This window comes from Amblyomma maculatum, chromosome 1 (genome assembly GCF_055883805.1).
Source record: "Amblyomma maculatum isolate TAMU_Amacu chromosome 1, ASM5588380v1, whole genome shotgun sequence".
Lineage (NCBI taxonomy): Eukaryota > Metazoa > Arthropoda > Arachnida > Ixodida > Ixodidae > Amblyomma > Amblyomma maculatum.
Window position 1 is genome coordinate 321,704,199 of NC_139344.1, and position 21,662 is coordinate 321,725,860.

General features: G+C 47.5%; 1 protein-coding gene and 1 non-coding gene across 8 annotated transcripts in view; one reads left to right on the forward strand and one right to left on the reverse strand.

The window, feature by feature from the left end:
* The window catches only part of Dap160 (dynamin associated protein 160), an 87,455-nt gene that overhangs the window by 51,903 nt on the left and 13,890 nt on the right, over positions 1–21,662 (forward strand). For all 7 annotated transcript variants that reach the window (XM_084578363.1, XM_084578718.1, XM_084578507.1 and 4 more), the window contains 9 exons: positions 5,084–5,211; positions 5,463–5,569; positions 6,282–6,354; positions 7,209–7,316; positions 7,401–7,499; positions 8,669–8,908; positions 9,636–9,776; positions 18,194–18,321; positions 21,016–21,092. In XM_084578363.1, the coding sequence (XP_084434489.1) occupies positions 5,084–5,211; positions 5,463–5,569; positions 6,282–6,354; positions 7,209–7,316; positions 7,401–7,499; positions 8,669–8,908; positions 9,636–9,776; positions 18,194–18,321; positions 21,016–21,092 (1,101 nt within the window). The remainder of the gene's footprint in view (positions 1–5,083; positions 5,212–5,462; positions 5,570–6,281; positions 6,355–7,208; positions 7,317–7,400; positions 7,500–8,668; positions 8,909–9,635; positions 9,777–18,193; positions 18,322–21,015; positions 21,093–21,662) is intronic.
* TRNAS-CGA (transfer RNA serine (anticodon CGA)) lies at positions 17,800–17,872 on the reverse strand. Its single transcript has one exon. It is a non-coding gene; the product is annotated as a tRNA-Ser (tRNA).

A 21,662-nucleotide genomic window follows, 5' to 3' on the forward strand; every position in this document is an offset into this window, starting at 1 on the left:
CTGAGTCGCTTTGGTACGTTAAACCCCACAAACCATTGTTAATCAGTTAATTTTTTTTTTCAATTGGTTCACGGGAAGGGAAAAGGACAGTATTTGTCACACTTGCTCTGTGGACACCTGAACCGCGCCCTAAGGGAAGGGAGGAAGGTGGGAGTGAAAATGGAAAGAGGGAAAGGGGAGCCGTAGTGGAGGGCTATGGAGCAATTTCGACCACCTGGGGATATTTAACGTGCGCTGACATCGCACAGCACATGGACGCCACTTCGTTTCGTCTCCATCGGAACGCAGCCGCCGTGGTCGGGTTCGAACCCGGGAACTCCGGCACAGTAGTCGGGCGTCTTAGCACTGCACCACCCCGGCGGGGCACCAAAGACCACCGGCTAATTTTTCAATGGGGAAACACCCCAGAGTTTCACAAGCCGCGATTGCATCATTCCCTTATGGTGGAACTTATTTCGGTTCACAGCCGTAACTTTGACGGTGCTAAGACGAAGAAAATACGGCTGCCCCAAAACAATCGAATGCCATATATAGCTTCTGTCGGCGGTGTTATTGGAAAACCGTTGGAAGCGGTCCACTGACGACGCTTCTGGGGCGGATATCCCTTCCCGCTTCAGTGCTATATTATGTCTGCAAGCCAGAGCTGCTCTGGGTGCGGGCGAGTACTTGCCATTTGCACGCACAGTCCCTGCGTAAGTGGACCACTGTGCAGCATTGCTGGGTTCTCAAAACTCCCAGCACTAAAAAAGGGAATAGTGTTGCACGCTATGATTTTGCATTTGCTGCTGTTCGCAAGTTGAAATAAACTTTAGGATAACCTGGCGGAAACGCCTCCGGAGGAAGTCCTCAAGCTGTTCGCTATAATGCAGGTTTTTTGCTTCTTGGGGTTTTTCGCTTCTTGACATGAACGGCGCGGCAGAAAGAGACGAAGGCAGAGAACACACAAGTGCCACACAAGGACAACGTGCTTGTCCTCGTCTCTTTCTGCCGCGCCGTTCATGTCAAGTCTGACCAACTCGCTCAAGCGTTCACGCTCCTTGTCCCCTGCCTTGCGCCACACTGCCCCCCCCCCTTTTTTTTTGTGTGTGTACAGTGTAATTTAGCATATATCACGATCAGCTTTCCGTGGCACTTGTCGAGCCTGCGCAGGTGTCGCCTAGAAAAAAAAAAGAAAAATCTTGCTATGCTAAACCTTCTAACGATCCGCAGTGGTTCCACGCGAAACACCAAGGCACGCAGTTCCTTATCTGCAATAGGGGGCGTCACTCACACGCGAACACTAGAGTTACTATATATAGGCTTTGCAGAGCCTATATCTCAGGGACCGGTGGCACTACCTCCCGAGCTCTTGTCGTTTACTAGGGAGTCTGTCTGTTACTTGAGAAGGGGAAACCTAGCATATTCATTTGCTCAAGTAACAGACAGACCCCCCTGGAAAAGGATGGGAACTCAAGCAACGACATGGGCAATGGAGATGGTAAGAAATGCAAACTGCGTTCATTTTATGCCATTACGGAAAAAAAAAAAGTAAAATCGGAAACTTGCGGACGGCGACTGTATTGTTGTCGTGGGAATAAAATGTGTAGTATCGCAGTGATGGAAGGCTGCTGTCGTACACATCGCGGAAGCCTCGGATTGGTTGACTGTTCGAATCCTTCAGGGGACCATCGTCCCTTGTACTTGAACGCAGTCGCGTGAGACACGTTTATTTTCCGAGGAAGGTAGAATTCTGCCTTTCTAAGTACAGCGCGAGTCCTTATTTAATAGCTCGTTATTTTGTTGTTAGCTAATGAACACGCTCCACTCCTTAGGCATTGAAACCCCGCTGAGGGTCAGCGTTGAGCATTTTTTTAATATTCGAAGTACGTTCTTTAAAAATAAGTTCTGAAGCTGATTTCTTGCTATGAGAAAAACAAAATGGAATGTCAACATCAAAGTTTAATTACTGTTCAAGGCCACCGCATGAATGCTACTTCCGGTCCTTCTGCAACGTGAACAGGACTGCCGTGACTTGGGATGGAAGGTGACGCGTGTACCCGGGTTTGCGACACTGCGGCTACAGTTTGCATCACTTTAAGCGTGTGTACTTAGCCTCACAGCACTCGGAGCGAGTTTACGAGTGGCTCATCGTACAGTACTGAACTTAGAGATGATCCTCACCCATGTAAGGGAGGGTGCAGCGCTGGAGTACGAAAAGGCTTTCACTCGAGCTCAGCAAGAACAAAGGGGTCTCGCTTAGATTTTTTTTTTTTTTTTTTTTTTAACGCATTGAGTTATCGCGAAAGCGCAAGTGCTCTTACCCTGTTCGATACCAGGCAAGGCACGGCTTACCTTTTTCCGGGCTCGTCCCGTGCCCCTTGTAGCTTCGAAGAAAATGGCCTTTCTGGTGAGATGGATATTCAGCCATGGTCGTTGTTATCGACACGTCATGCGGGGCGCCGTTCTCAGTTTGCTGCTTGGGTGCAGACTCTGTTTTATTCTTTTCATCCACCTTCCTTATTTCTTTCATCTCTCTCTCTCTCTTTCGTTGGTTCGTTCGTGTACACACAGCAGCGTCGACCAGTTCCTCAATTCACAGCCTAGGGCACGTGCACGCCATGCGGGCTCCGTTCGGCGTTTGAACTCAATTCCTGCCAATTGACCGCGGCCAGGGTACTGGAAAGGACCGCCGCCTTGTGCGTCCGTGCAGGCGGCCTCACTCGCGCGATTCACGGTGATGGATGCCTCCAAAAGTGGCACCTCGGGAACAAACCGCAAGGACTGTCCTCCCCCGTTCGCCCTGTCTTTGGTTGGCGCTCTACAATTGCTTGATCTCAGCGCGCCTTCGTGCAGTGACGCATTGCGGACACTGTGCCCATCGTCGGTGTGTGTCGTTGGCCTCCCGCCAAAAGGTCGTTGGCGTGATGCGCTTAGTTGTTTTATTTCTTGTATTCGATACTGCGTGGTAGTTGTTGCGAATTGCGTCAAATCGAGATAGAACGTAAAGGGTGAATCGTGGCTCATCCTTTTCTCTGCGTCGCCGTCTTTGTGGTGTTTATCTAAGAGAAAGATAAAAGCGACAAGGAACGTTTTGTAAGGAAAGGTCGCTAGCGTGAAGGGCCGTTCTATTGCCCGCTTCGAGTGCGAAGCATGAGCTGTATTTCAGTTTGAGCCTTGCAGATCCATCTGGCTTCGGCGGTGCCTGCTGGTCGTTAAATCGAGAAAAATCATGAAGACGGACTGTTCCGTTCACCATACTGTCAGCTGCTCGCTGTGCGTATCACAGTTCGCGATGGCTGTTGTGATCGGCAGCGATTTACACGAAAGTGTTTACTCAATTTACATATGATTTACATAAATGTTATACTGTCTGCCCTTTCTAACTTCTGCGCCTTGCGTTTCTTTTTGTAAAAAGTAATGCGATGACACAGATTGGTTGCAGTTCTCATTATGCTTATGCGGGTTCGACTGGCCCCCTTCGCGAAGGTCGCGTAAACGTACTGGTAAAGGGCATTGCTGGCTTATTTGAAGCGTCGCTGCGGAAAGTCAAGCCGCTTGATTACTCTATCCATCAGCGCCTTAATTTCCACGAGCTGGAAATTGCGCGATTTCGGCTGCATTCAAAGCCTAGGATTCATTCTGGCATCAAATTTCTCGGAATAGCAGTGGCTTCTTCGTTGGCTTATTACATCGCGGTGAGTCAAGTTTTCGGGATAGCTCGGAACTACATCGTGCCCCACTCTTGCGCCATTGAAAGGAAGGCAGTAGACAGGTCAAGATAGGTCAGTAGACCTTTCTTGAAAATGGCATTCCTTGGAAGTATAGATTCAACGCATGCCGAATGTTCAGCCAGGACTGAAACAAGGGCCACCAAAAAGAAAAAGAAAGACTTCCATGTACACTAGAGAATGAGACTCATATAAGACAGCAATGAAGAGCTGCATATGGTCGGCATTTTGTCCAAATTAGTCGCGGGGCCAATTTTTCGTGCATCTTTCGCGAAGGATGCGAAAATTTGGTTCTCGAGACAGATTTAAGTCGTTTACATTGCGTATCGGACAGCAGCAAACGCTTACATTCGCGCTGCTAGTCGCTGGAAATGGGAGGCGACATCAGTGTGTACGCCACCTGTATCGGTCACTGCTGAAGATGGCCGTAGACCAGCGTTTAGTGAACAGTACTGGACGCAGGGTAAGGATCTCACTGTGTGTTGTTTTGCTTCACAATGCCTTGTCGGGGTGCTTGTTCGTCCTGCTTGTGCGTGTAGTACGAACAGCGCTTTTGGATGAGGTGGCAACGGCTTTCAACAAATCCACCGAGCTCCTGCCATTCGGTGTGTAAACGCAATTATTCGGGTCTATTACTGCAAACAGAAGCACGACAAAGGAAAAACAAAAGCGGACAACCGTGTGTGAGAAGCACATTTTGTGGTTAGATCAGGACCTTATGATGCAACGCGTGGCGGTAAAAGTCAGGGCAATACAGATAACAATACTTGCGTGTGTTCTGTCTCGTCCGTGTGCTCGTTGGGCTCCGCACTAAAGTTATGTCGAACCGACTAACCCACACGTGGGGCTCAGTAATCGCGACTTAAGGGCTCATTTGTCACTTGCTTGCATGCGTCGCCCTGTTCATTGCGGGATTTGGCTGTAGTATTCCCGTTTAACACGTGCATCAACGTAATGCGTGTATGCCATGTACCTTCAAAAATAATGTCACTTGAAAGGGGTCGATGGAAATTGGTTTGCCTAATCTCGTTGGTGCGAACAGGTCGGCGCATTATAGTTGAAAAGTGCTTCGATAGAATCTGCGCATATGTAATGTGGAGGTCCGAAGCGCTAAGTGGAATTCGATGTGTTGCCGTCGGCGCAAGAAGCCGCTGTTTCGCTTTGGAAACACTCCGAAGCAGTCGATTGTGATTTGTAAGGCTGCTTACTTGCAGATCTCACAGAATCGTTGATATATTTGAACATTAAGCATCATCTCTCTTGAGAGAGAGAGAGTAGTAAACACAGAACACTGCGGCTGCTCTTCTCCCTATTCGCGGATCCCAGTTGCTCTCCCCTGACCAGTGTCTGTTATCTCTCATTTGGTCGCCTTCCAGGCAGCAGCCTGCAAGACATACTGTTCAGCACCTCACTCACCACCCGCGAGAAGAAACGCCAGGGCCACATCTATGAGCTCATCTCGACAGAGGAGAACTACGTCAAGGACCTGACCCTCGTCAAGGAGGTGCGTATAGGCACGTGCGACGTCCAGAGGAAGGTCGTTGGCTCGACTCGCACAACCCTTGTTTGCTCCGTCGCTTTTGCATCCATTCGGCAACGTTTAAGGAAAACAAAGAGAAAAAAATGTTGTGGAGAGCAGGGTCGTCGGGCCCGGCTTCGAAACGGGAATCGCACGCGGGACCCTGATGGTCTTTGGCGCGTTTTGTCGATCCTGCCTTCGGCGCGGTCGTCAATGGCATCGCACTTTCTCCGCAGGTGTTCTACCGGCCTATGAAACAGTCGTCGCTCTTGTCCGACGCGGAGGTTAAGCTCATCTTTGTGAACTGGCCCGAGCTCATCATGAGCAACACCAAGATGCTCAAGTGAGTACAACGGCCTTCGTTCGGGGTCGCGCATGAACGCGGTTCGCAGACGGACGGTGCCGACACCGCCATCGCGTGCTTCTGTTGTTAGTACGGTAACGGAGTTGGCGATGCGATTATGGCGTCTGCCGTGCTCACCAACGCCGCGTGCTCTACGAGATATGTTAGAGGTCATAAAGGTCGTCATCGGGACTTCGTTGGTCGGCCACGCATTGTATGGTTTACAATTGTGCGCGTATGTGGGGCCATCGGAAAGCGAGGCTGGTTCGGTTTCACTGCTAGCAGCTGGAGCGATTCTTCTCACGTATTCATTGTACAGTCGCAAGTATCAAGGGATCTTCATAATTTTTGTTCATATTATTTTGATAACTCGGAGACAAACCTATAGAAACGTAAAAAATACAGGACACAATGCGTTTCTACTCCATAATGGAGAAGTAAGAAAGAATAAAGAAACACATATGTTCCCACTCAAGTGCCAAATTATCTATACGTGTACATCGAACTTAAAAATCTACTGAAGCTATCAAGTGTTTGGGGGATGACTAGTTGCGGGAAAAAAAAAAAAAAAAAACCGTTGGGGCTGTCTTAAAACTGTGCAAAGTGGTGAAGGTGCACCGCGAACCTGTGCTCTCTTCATCAGTGTGCTGATAATCCTGTTTTTGTAAGCGCGTGGATGTTCAAGGGTGGCCCCCACTTTTGTGCTCGGCAGGTCGTTCAGGGTGCGGCAGCGAATGAGCGAAAACGGCGTCATTGAAATGATCGGAGACCTCCTCTGCGAAAACGTAAGTGCGGCCGCGCCTATAGTACGCGTGCCTTTCCTGGCCATTACATTAGCTCGGGCCACAGTGTAATATATTTTTACACACGAACCGTCGGCCCAACATTGGATTGTGTCGGAAGTGGACTTGTCCTATGTAGGACCGGATGTGGCCAACACACTGTCAATATGTTGGGCCGATGTTGCCTGTGCGCCGCCAGTGAGGACGCGCTGACAGGTCCCGACACATCACGCGTGCGCTCGGCTTTCAGCGTAATCCGCATGCGCACTGGCGATAGCGGTGGCTGTACGCGTTATGCTAAAAGCCGCCATTACGTTGACGTACGTTAGTTTTTTTGTTTTTTTTTTTTCTTGCTTCCCTCACATTTTGCCCTTGCTTCGTCTGGCTCAGCAATTTGCGAATTTTTGTCTCTTTCCGTTGTTTTCAGAGCGTGACCAAATTTTACCTAAGGCGAAATATCTTTCTGCACTCTTGTTCCCCGTAATCAAGAACAAAAACGTAGGATACTAATTTGCCGTCTCACGCGAAACCGCTATGAAGAACGAAATAAAAACACACTTGTACCCATTTTGAGTGCGCTGTGGGGACCGTATACGATCGACAGCGGATCGACAGCGATTCAAATTGACAGCGGAGGCCAGAAAGTGCAACAAAGATGCAGGAAAATTTCAACTTATCTCGACCTTCATAAAATGTTTGCGCCTGCAGAGCTGCTGATTTTGTTTGGGCTGTACGGAGAACTGAACCCGCTGCTTTATGCGAAGTGCCGCTTACTTACTCAGTAGTACACCAACTGCTTGCATTAATCGGCGTGTCACGCACAGCTCAACAAAGGCGTTGCATCTATTCCTCTGCAGCTGCCTTACCTAAATCCATATGTGAGGTTCTGCAGCTGCCAGGTGCGGTCCATGGCCTTCATCCAGCAGCGATCCGACAACGACCCTCGCTTCAAAGCCTTCACCAGGGTGCGTCTTTCGCTCGGCTCGCGTATGTCCAAGCTGAAGCTTTTGACGAGCCGCTTCGTGACGTTATTTCTCGTCTTGCTGCAGGAGTTCTGCAAGAACCCGCGGACGCGAGGCATGCCCTTTACAAGTTTCCTTCTCAAGCCCATGCAGAGGATGACCAAGTATCCTCTCATGATCAAAAAGGTGCGTCATGTCCGCGCAAGGCTCTTTGGTCGACCAGTAAAGGGGTATCGACACCAAATTTTGATGGCATTTTTCTGATGGCGTAGTACATTCCTGTATATGGACAACTACGCGGGATTCGCCTACGACCGCTAAATAGCTTATTGAATTTGCTTTTCTCACCAGTCTCGGTTTCGGTTTCAGCAGCCGAAAGATGGCTGTGACGTCACAATCAAATCTAGGTCACGAGCGGCATGAAAAAACAGCGATATAATCGCTGACTCTGCACTTGCTGTGATTCCTGTTCATGGGGCAGGGTGGCTTCAGCGTTGTAGTGAATTTAAACGATAACGATAGAGGAAAGATTATATCGCTGTTTCTTTTTTTTTTTTTTTTTTTTTTCATCCTTCACGTGACCTAGAGTGGACTTTGACATCACAGTCATCGCTTGGCTGTTGAAACCGAAACAGGGGCGAGAAGAAATTCGATTATATGTATTAAGCGGTCGTAGGCGAATACACGTGGTGATTCGTATACAGTAATGTCTTACGCATCATTACAAAGGATAAAACTCGAATCCAAAAATTAGGTGTCTGTACTCCTTTAACAATGTACCCTACGATCGGAAAAACGTGATATCTGTAGCACGACCGTTGATGTAAATTTCGACCATTGATGTACATTTTTTTCCGCTGCCAGAAAGCCACTGAACGATTACAAAAATAAATAAAGCCCGGCTTTGGGGTTTGTAAGCGTCTTATAGCGTCGGAGAGGAGGTTTTAGAAGTCCAATGGGCACTAATCGTCACTTCGCAGGTGTGGCGTACAATTCGCATTCCAGATTTTAAGAACAATGGCTTGGTCACAGACTGCATTCCAAAAGAAGTCTCAAGCATTGCAGGGGGCGACAGAAGGATAAGTGGGCAGAGGAGATTAGGAAGTTTGCAGGGATCAAATGTATTCAACTGGCACAGGACCTGGTTAATATTGGAGGGATGGGTGTAGCCTGGCTGAGGATGATGATGAGTTGGCGTTAACTCGGGCATCGCAAAGCAGTGAGCAGGTGTGGTGATACGGTTCAGTCATATTTCTTTTTGCGCTGCGTTAAGTGTCAAGATGGCGGAATTAGTTGCCGGACTCTTCTTTAGTTTTAGAAACGAGCAAGGTAATTGAGTAATTGCGGCGGCGCAGATCCGCGAGTACACGGACGAGGGCCACCCGGACCGGGGCTACCTGGACGCAGCGCTGGAGAAGGCCGAGCAGCTGTGCGGCCAGATCAACGAGGCGGTCAAGGAGCGCGAGAACGCCGACCACCTGGAGTGGGCGCAGGTGCACATCCAGTGCAACGGCATCTCCGAGAAGCTCGTCTTCAACTCGCTTACCAACATCCTCGGCTCGAGGAAGTTCCTGCACTCCGGATCACTCACCAAGGCAATGCAGCACCCTATAGATTCGACTAAAATGGACCAAGAAATTTTTCCGCGTCTGACGGTTACTTAGTCTGCGACAGACATGCCTGGACAGGGTAGAGGAGTCCTCCTGCTAGCTAAGCTTTTGTATTCGTTGCAACCTTCGTGCGAAAAGAAACGGTGATAAACAGTTTAATCCGAGTGGGATAACATTGAAGTGATGAGCTCTTTATCGCGTTAGACTGTACACGTTCCGCGTTTGCGGCATGTGGTAGCGTAGACCGTTAGAAACTCAGGGCGGGTCCAACACTGCCAAGTTACTTTGACGAGATTAGAAGAGTACTGACAGCCGAGAAATAAATGCGACGTCGCAATAGAGAAGTGCATAGTCCAGGCGTGTACTTTCGCCACTTGCCGACAGGACTTTTTTTTTTTTTTTTTTTTTTTTTTTTTTTTTTTTTTTTTTTTTTTTTGTCGCCGGATGGGGCATTCGGAAAGTTAATTTACGTATCCGTGTTACCATGCTTGCTACAGCGACGCTGTGAGCTCTGAGACACACCTTCGCTGAGGGCGCCGGATATAGTGTAGTCCTGTAACCTGCTCTAATGTCGGTGCGCGGCATTTTTAGTTTCTCTTCCGTTGAGATGTGTTCTCCGCAAACGGTTACCGCTGCTTACGAAGCATTGTATACTAAGTGTGAGATAAAGACACTTTCAAACGTGGGGCTGTCAATTTTTCCTGGGGCGCAGGTGAAGAGCGGCAAGGAGCTGATCGGCTTCCTGTTCAACGACTTCCTGCTGCTGGCGCAGCCGACGCGCGACATCGGTAGGATCACCAACGTCTTCATGTCCGACAAGGCCATGAACGCCACCTTCAAGCTGTACAAGCAGGTACGCCTGCTCCCCTCACTTTCCCCCCGTATAGTGGGGAGTGTAGCTGGGTATATGCAGGGTCCAATGTCTGCTCGGTCTCCCGACATCTTAGGATGCACGTCTATCAATCTTGTAACTTCAGTAGGGCGTGGGTAAGCAATAGGGGCTCGTTCAGATATTATATAAGCGCACAAAGGAAACATATTGAAATATTGCTATCGCTGTTTTGTTTTTTCATTTGCCTTTGCTGGAGAGAGAAAGTACTTGAGTAATATTTCGCACAATGTCTCTGGTACGAAATAATTATTTGAATATTTTCTGCGTATAACTGATTTGGCTTTTTTATGGGGTGTAACGTCGCAAAGCGACTCAAGCCTTGTAAAAAAGAATTAACAGTAATACTCGTATTTGTCATCTCGGTTTTCGAAACCTTTAGCTTTGTTTTCTCCGATAGCTCCGCCGCGGTGACCCAGTGGTTAATGGCGCTCGACTACTGTGCCCAAGGGTGCGGGATGGAATCCCGGCCGCAGCGACCGCTTTTCAATGGAGGCGAAAAGAAAGGCGCACTGGAACCTCAAGTGCTCGAAATTGCCGCAGCCCTCCACTATGGCGCCTGTCATAACCTGCGTGGCTTTGGGACGTTAAACCACATAAACCAAACCATTTTTCTCTTAAAGAGCAATATATCATGCGAGAAGGTTTATGGAGCATAGAAACCGTGCAAAAGGAAAACAGAACAAATTGTTCGCAGGTAAGCATCGCTACACTCGTATGCGCGACCATCGCAGTGCTCCGTTCAACCCCCCGCGGGACGTTTTTGGCCGTAGCTGCCAATAGAGAGATTTAGCTATCGTGATCCGTGATCCGCCTCCGTGGCTCTCTATCGCGCGTGGGCGGGGTGGTCAAGCTGATTGGTCCCGACGCGGCAGGTCTTTGTGCCGACATCCAGTATGTGGCGCCATCTGTCGGCGGCAAGGGGGGTCTGGGCATGCGCAGTGGAAAGAGCGGTGGCGGATCCCAGTAGCGGATCGCGGATCACGGTAAGCTAAAACTCTCTAATATTGTTTGCGTTCTTCCCCTATGTGTGCATAGTGAACGGTAGAGATTACTCACCCAGAGCAAGGTGGTCACACCATGTGAACGAAGATCGGAGGGGATTATCGGCGGGTGATGACGAAGTCCCTTCGTGGCACCTTGACGAAGGAGGAAAAAGTGGCAGCTATGGCTTACGAGGGAATGCATTGATCGAAGTGGGTGACACGACGATATGGCAGGTATCAGATACGTTCACTGCGAAGGCTGCTGCTCATAGCGGAGCTCTTTCGTGTAACCATGAAGATAAGATATGTATGATGGGATAAAATTATCTCTGGGCTATTTTATCGGCCGTGGGACCCGTCCCCTTTGCGTCCTCAGTCTCCTTCCGTGCAGAACATTAATGTACCGTATCCGACGCATACCATTGTTCTGGTGAATGATATGTGCCCGCTTCCTGGTGGTGATATTGCCGCGAAACCTTCAAAACAGTATTTGTTGTTTTTTGGCGGCCGCCGGCATACAGGCTTATCACTCTGATTCTGGACCGCGTATCGGTTCCGTAATCTTTGTTTGTTAATGCTCGATGTCGCGAGTCACACCTTTATCAGTTTTGTTGTAGCACAAGATGCACCGAGATCTGTCTCGAAGGTTCCGGCCACTCGGGTGTCTTTCCACAATGTTCCAGCCCGTGCTGGTAGCTGTTTGCGACGTTATCTAGATTGTTCTGTGCAGCCTTTAAATTGAGCGTTGCCGAGTGTGACGAGCATTCTTCGTTCGACGATCGACGAGCATGTTTGTTTCTATCGCCGCCGCCGAGTTGCTTAGTTCTTTTGCGGGCGCAAGTCAGCCCAAATGAAGAGTTTCTTTGGTGCAATTATCGACCCCTTCATTTGTGTCGTCGACCTCGTCACCACTACGTGACAATATGAGACCACGTTCTCCGGAACGGGCAAGGCAGTGCAGATATATTTTTCATGTAACTCGTGTTTATGCAACCAGGCTCTGCAGACTGGGAAACGCCAGTCTGCACTTCCGTTCCGGGCCGGACCTCGCTGACGCTTTGCCTCCCCTTTTTGCAGTTTTTTTTTTTTTTTTTGTTTTGTTTTGTATGGGACTGTTCAGAATTCTGTGAGCCCATTGACCGTATAGCAAAGCTCAATGCATTACCTGGCGTATCCGCGTGAAGCTATCGTGATATACTCGGTTCAATCAAAGCTAAACCACAGCTATCATTTTATTCTTAAGCGCGCCGGGAAACGACTAGCCGCCGCTGATCCGTCGCTGCAAGAAAAACCGACGTTCGCGGTTGCGATTGTTTTTAAGCGATAGCTTGGCTCGTTCGGCCGAAAAGCCGTCATAGTATAGTTGCCGGCATTGCGTCTCAGAAACAATCTGGATCTGCGTAAAAAAAAAAAAGAAAAAAAAACATAGTATCATGGTAATTTGTGGTTCTGGTCATTGATGATTGATTACTTTGTGATAGGAGACGACGAGTTAATGAAATCATTGTAATTAATTGATGAATTCAGGAAATGAAAAAAATCGGGAAAAGGTTTGATTCGTGGGGTTTAACGTCCCACAACTAAACCTTTTCCCGATTTTTCGTTTCTTGAATTGATCATTTGGGAAAAGGGTGTTCAAAGGTGTCAAAATACTCCGAATGAAAAGGCAAGGCTCGATGGCACCAATTAAAATTGTAGTGTTTAACTGATGAATTAATCGAAATAATTGGAAAAATGAATTACTGAAAAAATTGGATTTAAAGGCGTCAACTTGTTCACAATAAAAAGCCAACGCTTGATGATGCTAATTAAGAAAATTTAGATGTGTAATTGATCAATTAATAAATTTAAATAATTGAAAAATGGGTAACAGAGGTTCAAAGGTGTCAAAATGCTCAGAAAAAAAAATCCAGTGCTTGATGTTGCTAATTAGACATTTAAAAATTTAATTGATCAATGAATAAATTGAAATAATTGAAAAGTTAAAATTTGCAGTATGGGGCGTTCAAATGTGTCAAATGCTCACAACGAAAAGCCAATGCTTGATTATGCTAGTTAAGGAACTTTAGACTGTGCAAGTGATCACATAATTGAAATAATTAAAAAATGAAACATTGGAAATAAAAGTGTACAAAATGTCAAAATGGTCAGAGTGGAAAGCCAATGTTTGCTAATGCTAAATATTGGTGTTAAAAAGAAACAATAAATAATGCATAAAAGGGGGTAAAACAATGTCAGTGTGTGTGAAACGCTCTGCATCATACTCTTAAAGAGGTCATGCCATGGTCATCCAATATATCAGTTTTGTATTCTGGCAGATAATACTAGACATTATTTTATTTCCGAAATTTGGGCTCCCGAGACGCATACTTTATTTCGAAATAATTGACTGAAGTTGAGAAGCTCTTCCCACCGACAGCGATCGCCATGTTAAAATGCCTGGTGACGTCACATGCTGACACCGACCACCGTGTCGTCTGCTGCTGTGCCGGCGCCGATAAGCTGCCGATGCACTGTACTGTGTTCGCACTCGCTATACATGACTCCCAATAACTGTACTCAGCATGCTTCTGAAAGCAGAACACAGACAGTAGTGAAGCGCGATTTAGTTATTTTCCACAGATCCACTTTTGGTGCGACCTCTGCCACTGTCGACGGCAGCACTGCCCCTACGCATCGCCGTAAATATACTGCCGCGACCATCTATAAACGTTGGCCGCGACGGCCGCACCGGCCGTTCCTTCCGCAAGCCGTCCGCGGCAGTGATAACGGCGGATCCCTTGCGCCTGTGTCAAAAAAGCATGCTAAAATTTGACTTTTTAATAATAATAATAATAATAATAATAATAATAATAATAATAATAATAATAATAATAATAATAATAATAATAATAAATAGTAGGTGCTGGGAAAAGGGATTTCGAAAATCAATGCTTTTTGAGAAATGCTGCCCCTTATGGTGTGAGTTTCTGCTCACAGCCGCATAACAGCTTCCGCCGGTGCGGTGCCCGTGTTCTTGTACGCTAGCTCCGCTGTTAAGGCATCGCCGAAAATAATTTACTGCGAAACATTGGGGTTGAAAGTGAAAAAGTTTGGTAATCGAGTAGCCCATTTACTATAACGCGTTGCTGATCAATCACAGTGTGCCGTCCGCTGTGGCTTCGATGCAAAGCAGCCTATCGACGATTTGGGGGAAGCAGACGGCAACAACATGCCGTCCGCCGCGTTCGCGGGCGGCACCGTTGCGGTAAGCTTGCGGCACCCAGTGCAGTAAGCCTTATGTCTACTTATCGTCTACTTTCGTTATGCGACTGGGGCCTGACTGTTAACGAGCAGAGCAAAGGATGTGCTGCTAAGACGGCATTGGGTGCCTCGATATTTAGCGCGCTACACGCTATACAGTACGCTGCTGCTGCGCTGTCGAGTGGTACACGAAGTCAAAAGCGCCGTATAAGACTGCATTTTTGAATGATTTTGTGACGTGTTTCACTGTACAATGCATATGTTATTGGAGCGGGCCAGCTCGTGCGCCTTTCTTACTCGGGCGCATCTGAATCCCCGCCCACAGACGCCGCTATTTCCTAGAGATCGAAAAGCTCAGTGTGTGCTAACTGCGGTTAGCGGGACGACTACTGTTTGTTCGGCCACATCCGCTTGTCGCGGCTGCGCGAAAAGTCGCGTCGCGGTTGACGTCGCTCGTGCACAGAACATCCAGCAGACGACGCGGCGTCATGTTTGGCAGATCAGCAAACTGTTCACGAAGAAACGAAAATAATAGGTTTAAAAATATTTGCAGCTAACTGAAAATTCTAGGTTCAGTCGCTTGTCACGCCAGGAATAAAATACAATACATTTAAGGGGGAGTCCCCTGGCGTTGCATCGAATGCAAACAGCTCGTTCCGCTAAACGCACACTGGGACGCATCGAGTTTCAAGAAGCCGCGTCTGAGCTTACCGATGACGTCATCGCCCGGCAGGCTATAAGAGAAATAATATAAAAGAAATAAAAAAAATGGAGGTGAAGAAACATCCGCGAGCGTTTGCTATCGCGTCATACCGTTAAAGACGGAGCTTGAGTGTCCCCTATTGTTTTTACGACTTTTGGGATTTCTTCTGCTCTTGTCTGCAACATAAAAGACGGCCCTTTGTTTAGAAGCGATAGCAGTGATGACGCTACAGCCACCTGCGACACAGGTGCCTCCTGCAACACGAGCTCGAAATAGCGAGCTGTATTTTGGAGCTCGGCTTTTCTGTGGGCACTTTTCACCGCCCGATTAAATATTTCACCAGTGAAATTCGCTGCCCTTTCGTTTTCTTTATTTCTATTTAACTACGCCTCTGCATCGCAAGCACCTTTCATGTACGTCTACTGGGGCGCCTCGACCCAACGCGACCCGTCGCGCCTCCAGCCAGTACCACGGCCGGTCTCGAGGGAGAGAGCGCTTCTCTTCTCGCGCTCTCCCTCGAGACCGGCCGTGCCAGTACGTCGCGCCAGCGCCGCTCTCTTCGGCTGAATTCTCAACATTTTACCGCGACATTTTTAAGAATCAATCCGGCGTCGTCGTCATCTTCGTTGGCCGTGAGCGAAAAAATCTTGGATGGAACAGTGAAATTCAGGAACAGGGCGGAATCTTCGGATCGGCGCTAAATTTGTCAAGGAGGTTGCTGTAACAGAAGGAAAGCAGTTGAGCGTGAAATACTGAGTTACTCTGGGGGGAATACTTTCGGGTTGCGAGACGGACATAGGCCTCGCAAGCCCGTTGGTTCAAAAGTGACTAAAGGTGAATGCGCGATGCGAACGTAACCTTACAACGTATCGTATTCAGATATGTGGCGCAACAAACACAAAAACAAGAGAAGATACACAACACACGCGCACACTACCAACTGTAATAAGAATCTGAAAACACTTCCTCTTCACCACTCCTCCTCTTCTACACTCAGGTACGTCTCATCTTCCTCTTCTTTGCCAAGGGGATAGTGGCACTCTCTTATTCGCAGACCATAACATCGTCCAAACATGGCAGTGACCAATATCATCTTCCTCTTCTTCTCTTCTTCCTCTTCTTTACCAAGGGGATAGTGGCACTTTCTTCCTCTCAGACTAGCCCCTCAAGCCGTTATTTTGAGATTACAACGTATCGCATTCTGCTCTTGAAGGCAAAAAGTCCCATGATTTAAGATGGCCCCCATGAAATTAGACGCTTCGGCATACAAGGTCGTACCGATAACATGTTCCATGTATAGGTTGTACAGCCTTAAAGGAGAGAAACGCGATGAAGCGAGGGTTTACTACCTTTGCTAAAGCCTAAGCGGTTCGGACAAGCCCGAAAATATTTACAGAAACGTCACTATACAAGCGCTGTTCGCGCCTTTGTGCGCCCCTTGGAACACTGTTTCTCATTCTTCCTTATGCCCATCAGCTCTTTTCTTTTTACTTTGCACTCAAGAGATATGAAATCAAGCAAAACAGTGAGCGCAGCAAAAATACCTAGCACTGTATACACTAGTGAACTATTGCAAAATTACGTAGTAACCAACGCATTTGGTTGCATATATGGAAACGCGAATTGTAACAAACGTAAGGAAATTCACGAAGACTCGCCGAAGGTGCTTCAAGTATACTTTCATATCGAAATATAAGGCAGAGATAACAAGCGTCTTATGAACGGGAAATAAGCGCAAGCAGCATGCTCTCGATCGTGTTGCCTGCGGAGATTGAGGAAATACGAACTCTTGCGATCGTTTTAAGCGTTTCCCCAAAGAGAAACTATGGCTGGAGATTCCCCGAAGTTTGCGTCATTGGATGTTGTTTACATAACGATGCAAATGCCGCGGTAAAACGGATTCACGACGTGACATGCGTGGGAACACGCGGCTTGAGCACTCGGCGCGGCCGGTTTCACTCCAGGATGCAATTATTAAAGTCGCCACTGCGAACATTTTGCACGCTTTGCTACCCAATGGCAAGTGCATGTCACCACCTAATCTCTGTGCGCCGAGTATAGACAAGAGGATCTCGTTGGCGTGCGGGTGCGCGTTAAGAATTGCTGAAAAGAGCATTAGTGGAGCGGAGAGCAGGACACTACCAGCTGCAGCAGACATACTGTGATCCGGCATACGCTAATACGTTTCCGCCGGGAGAAAGATCTGCTATGACCTTACTTGTACCTTCGGTTCTCAAATAAATAGGGTTCGTGTGCATTATAAGCATGAAATGTTTCAGCTCGTTCTCGGCGCTGCGGAGGGATAACATGGCGCCGAACCGGACGAGAAGGCGAACCGAAACCAACTTTCGTGGGGGCTCCCTGGGAATTACAAGCTGCCGTGCCCTTGGAGCAGCGCATGCTTCAACTAGTGGGCGAACCGAGTGCGCGGTACAACGGAGTCTGCGCTCTAGCCGAGCGGCGACAGCGCCGTTTGAGTCACCGTGGTACAAAAAGTGCACGCCTTGGGCAAAACTATATATATGCATCGCAGGTCCCATATAGCGCCAACAGTCGACATGGCCAGTAACGAGCTCGGATTTGTTCACCCTGTCACCGCTCGACGGGGCGCTGTTTTTATTTGATAACACATACTGCTAGCCACTTTAGGAGAAGAGGGGGGGTGATTGGGGAACAATATTTAGCAAACAATAAAAATGCATGTTCGCAATAAGCGCCAACTAATCCCTAGTTTAGTGCGTGTTTATTGTATCCCGCGGTAATAGACCAATTTAATGCTTCTGTCTGTTCTGTGTTACGGGAGGAGCGTTGATATATATATATATATATATATATATATATATATATATATATATATATATATATATATATATATATATATATATATATATATATCAAGGAAAGAAGCCAACAGTCGGCGAGGCCAAGGAAAGCGTTGGGGATGGTACCTTTATGTCTTTTTCTTTTTAATGTTTGCTTAGATAATCACAGAAATTAGTAATGTAATCTGTTTAGGGGAAAGATAATTAAACTCAAAGTAGAAGAAAAAACAACGTGCCGATGGTGGGATCCGAACCCACGACCTCCGAATATCGCGTCCGGTGCTCTACCAACTGAGCTACATCGGCCGCTGTCCCCCCTGCTACTTGCTTGGGTATTTGTGTTGTCTGTATACGAACCTTGAGAGTGTTCACCAGCGCCACCCTCAGCCATAGCGGCGGACGTAGAACGTCCTTTGTTACCGCCAGCGTCACGTAGAACGTGATCAAGAGCGAGGGCGAACGCTGTGCTAGAACCCTCTTACGCTACCTATGGCTTCAAGACTATATATATATATATATATATATATATATATATATATATATATATATATATATATATATATATATATATATATATATTTTTTTTTTTTTTTATTTCTGCTGTGTCTCTGTTCTTTTTCCGCCCAGCCTCTTTTCCTGAACACGGTGCTGGTTGAAGACTGCTCGGATGGGGGCAGCCCTTCTGACGACACGTTCCAGATATCGGTTCCAGACGCCCCGCGGAGCGTCTTCCGCGCTGCTAACGCCAACGAAAAGTACGCCGTTCTTTCTCTCTCTCTCTCTTTACTGCCACTGTCAAGCGCCCACGAGGAAACAGAGAGGAAGTGTGGCTGCGTCGGCAATTTTCACGAAACTGTCGTGCACTACGGTGATGCCGCGAACTGATCTAAGCAGGATCAGAGCGCTCGGAACCGTTTGGTGGCTGCTTTACGAGTGCTTTATCGGCGCATTCAGGCCTTGCGGTCAGAATTTTTGCATTAAAATGTCCATTTTCACGCCATCGACGCACACCGCGGCCGCACCGCGATCCATTGACGAGAACTCGCGAGGCCGGTTCGTGCCGCGCAGCAGACACTTTGTGATGTACTCCCGAGAACGTAATGGAAAAGAAAGCTGGGCAGCGCTGCCACGTGCCTTTTCGTACGTGAGCGAGGTGAAAAGCCTGGAGATAGCATTCCATTGATTTCCCGATGCCAGCAGCTGAAAGACATGTTCGCGACATTTTCAGGGAGACTATCTCATTTTCGTAGGGGATGAATCGATTTCACTATAGCTTTGTTTTTTTCTTTTTTTCAGTTAATCGCGGCTCTGGTCGATTTAACTGCGGCCTCGATCCAACAGTAACGCTCGCAAAACTACCACGTCGTAACCAATAGGTGAAATAAAGTGCCGGCTTTTTTTTTTTTTTTACTTTTTCTTCTTGCAGTTTTTTTTTTTTTTTTTTTTTTTTTTTTCTCTAGGGCTTGCTTATGATTAGGCGTATCTCAGAGCGCTCCTGTGCGGAGCAAACGAAGCAAACTTTTACATCGGGTGCTCACGTTCAGAGCTGGCACCCCCGTACAAAAAAATAACAATAATAAACATCCCATAGGCTGCCTATACGCTTCTGTCAATCTGTAGATATATGGCCGTGTACTACACTTTGCGACAGGTTTAATACTGCATAGATTCTAAGATTTTCTTTAGACGAAGGAAAATTATAGTGCTTACTGACCTCGTTGTATAACTAGTTTATAGGTGGTCTATAGACAAATGAATATAGAGTTTATATAATCTATAGATAGTTTATAAACAAAACCAGTATTTCTAAATAATGGTAAGGAATTCTATAAAAAGTCAATAGAGAGTCCGCAGACCATTTTTATAATGGCGAATGATTACTTACTGGAAATGAAAGCAAGGAACGAGCTCATTTCCCTAAGCGCGGCAGTTGCTTGCTGGTGTTTTTCGCACAGCGCACCCGCGCTCCAGAGCCCTAATTAGGCCTGCTCACGAATGTATGCATACGTTGCCTGCTGCTCGATTGAAGGGATGGCCACGAGTGGTGCTTCACTGCGGCTTCTTGAATCGAAATCCAAGCAGACTATGCAGTAGAAAGTTGAACCATTGCTAACCAGTTAAACGTTCAGCATGAGGCCATTATTTCGCAAATTCTTGCTTGCCGCTAACAATTCAACATCAAATCTGGAATGTGCTCGATACTTTCCCGACGTAGCCAACGCTCACGATCTTGACATCGCTATAAACGCTCCGGAGGCGGACGACGATCGTGTGCGATTTCGCTCGCACGGCGGACGTTTGCAGGCACTGGCACCAGTCCTTCATTTTACGTCGACTGATACGAAGCATTCAGCTAAAATTTGCACTAACTTTAAATAAAGAGCCTGATTCAGTCGCGCAATCGCAGTGAAAAAAACAAGACATCTTGTTGCTGCCCCCAGACTAAATCGCGGACGAAGTCCTCATTTTGGCTCGGCTGCAGCGCCGCCTGTGGTTCGTGAAAATTGCCAATACATTCTTCATAGGCCAATATCGCTGTAGTGATTCATGAAGCGCAAAAATTTTAGAGGCACCGACGATGCTCGCCGTCACTGCATGCCAGAAATAGAACTACAAAATGCAGAGCATATACTACCATGATGCATTGTGAGCCCATACGCTTGCGTGGTGAAGATCTGCGAGTGTAGTAACTACTAATTGCAGATGTGAGTATACTGTGGAGTGTCGGAATGATCACACGCGAATAATCCACGGGCCTAAATGATGCGGCGAGGGGAGATTATTTAGACGGGCGAAAAAAATAAATGGCGCAGTTTGCGACAGGTGTCTCTCACCGTCAAGATGACAAGCGGAACATCCCTGACATTAACCGCAAGCCAGCGGAGCCATTCTTTCAGCAGTTATCGCTTTGAAACATATAACAATGTAGCGCTTTTCCTGCAACACCCGGTACTCACTGTGTGACCGCTCAGTGGAGCGCGTGCGCATTTCGTGAGCTCTGCTGCTGGATAACGCGCAAGATAGGGCCGAGATTATATTGTGGTTCATCTGACGCGCTTCGGTATCGGCTCAGTGGGCGCGCGCAGGCGGTTGGCCACCGAGGGATACTATAGGATACACTCTGCTTCCGGAAGAGTTGAATATAAGCTGCGGTTGAGTGCGCGGTACGGCCCTGGGTTGAGTCTCAGTTAATGCAGACTTGAATATTCTCTGGTGGGTCGTTGGCCAGCGGGATGAGGCCATTGGCGTAGGCGAGGACGTTGTGTTGCCTCTGCTTTCTTGCATAGCATGTAAAATAGTCAGTAACCAGGTTCACTCAACATTTTATCATTCAAAGCATCAACTGGTAACGAATAAACAATGTTTCACAGGTTGGCAACTTAATAAATCACTTAAACTTACGCAGATCGAAAGGGAACTGCATATGTTTCGCTTCTGTTCTTGCGCAGGCTGCTGTGGGTCAAGAAGATCAAAGAAGCCGCCCACAACTATCGCAACACGGAGGCGAAGCAGATGAAGGTCTCGGGTGAGCATGATTTCCCTTCCTCACTCCCACTGTTCCGTATTTCTATTCATTTTTATTACTCTCTGACTCTCTCTCTCGCGCGCGTGTCTATTCTTTGCTTTCTTTTTTACACTAGTGTTTCATTCGTGACTGAGTTGCGTTGCGTTCTGACCGCGTGCGCGTCGTGTGCCGGAAGTGTCCGGCTGTGCAAAGGAGAAGTCGTGATCCGACCGTTTGTTGTTCTCTCTCTGTGTACGCACTAGAAGAGAGTGGATTAAAAAAGAAGGCTGAAGGGAAAAAGGGCATGTTTGCATAGCCCGGCCTCGACGTAACGGGATCGTGATTCCGTGTGTGCATATTGGCGTATGCGTACACAAAATGACGCTGACATTCGGTTTTTATCATGAACGGCAGCCGGAAGAGCAAAGTCTGTACAGGGGTGGCGTCGTCCATGCACTTGAAATGCTTTTTCAACGCAATCGCCACTTAACGCTGCAACCTTATCGCTTGCCAATGAAGAGCAAGCATGACTGCCTGGCGTGTTATTTTCTCGTAAGAATTTATTCTTCTGCCGTCTTTGATGCTTGGTTT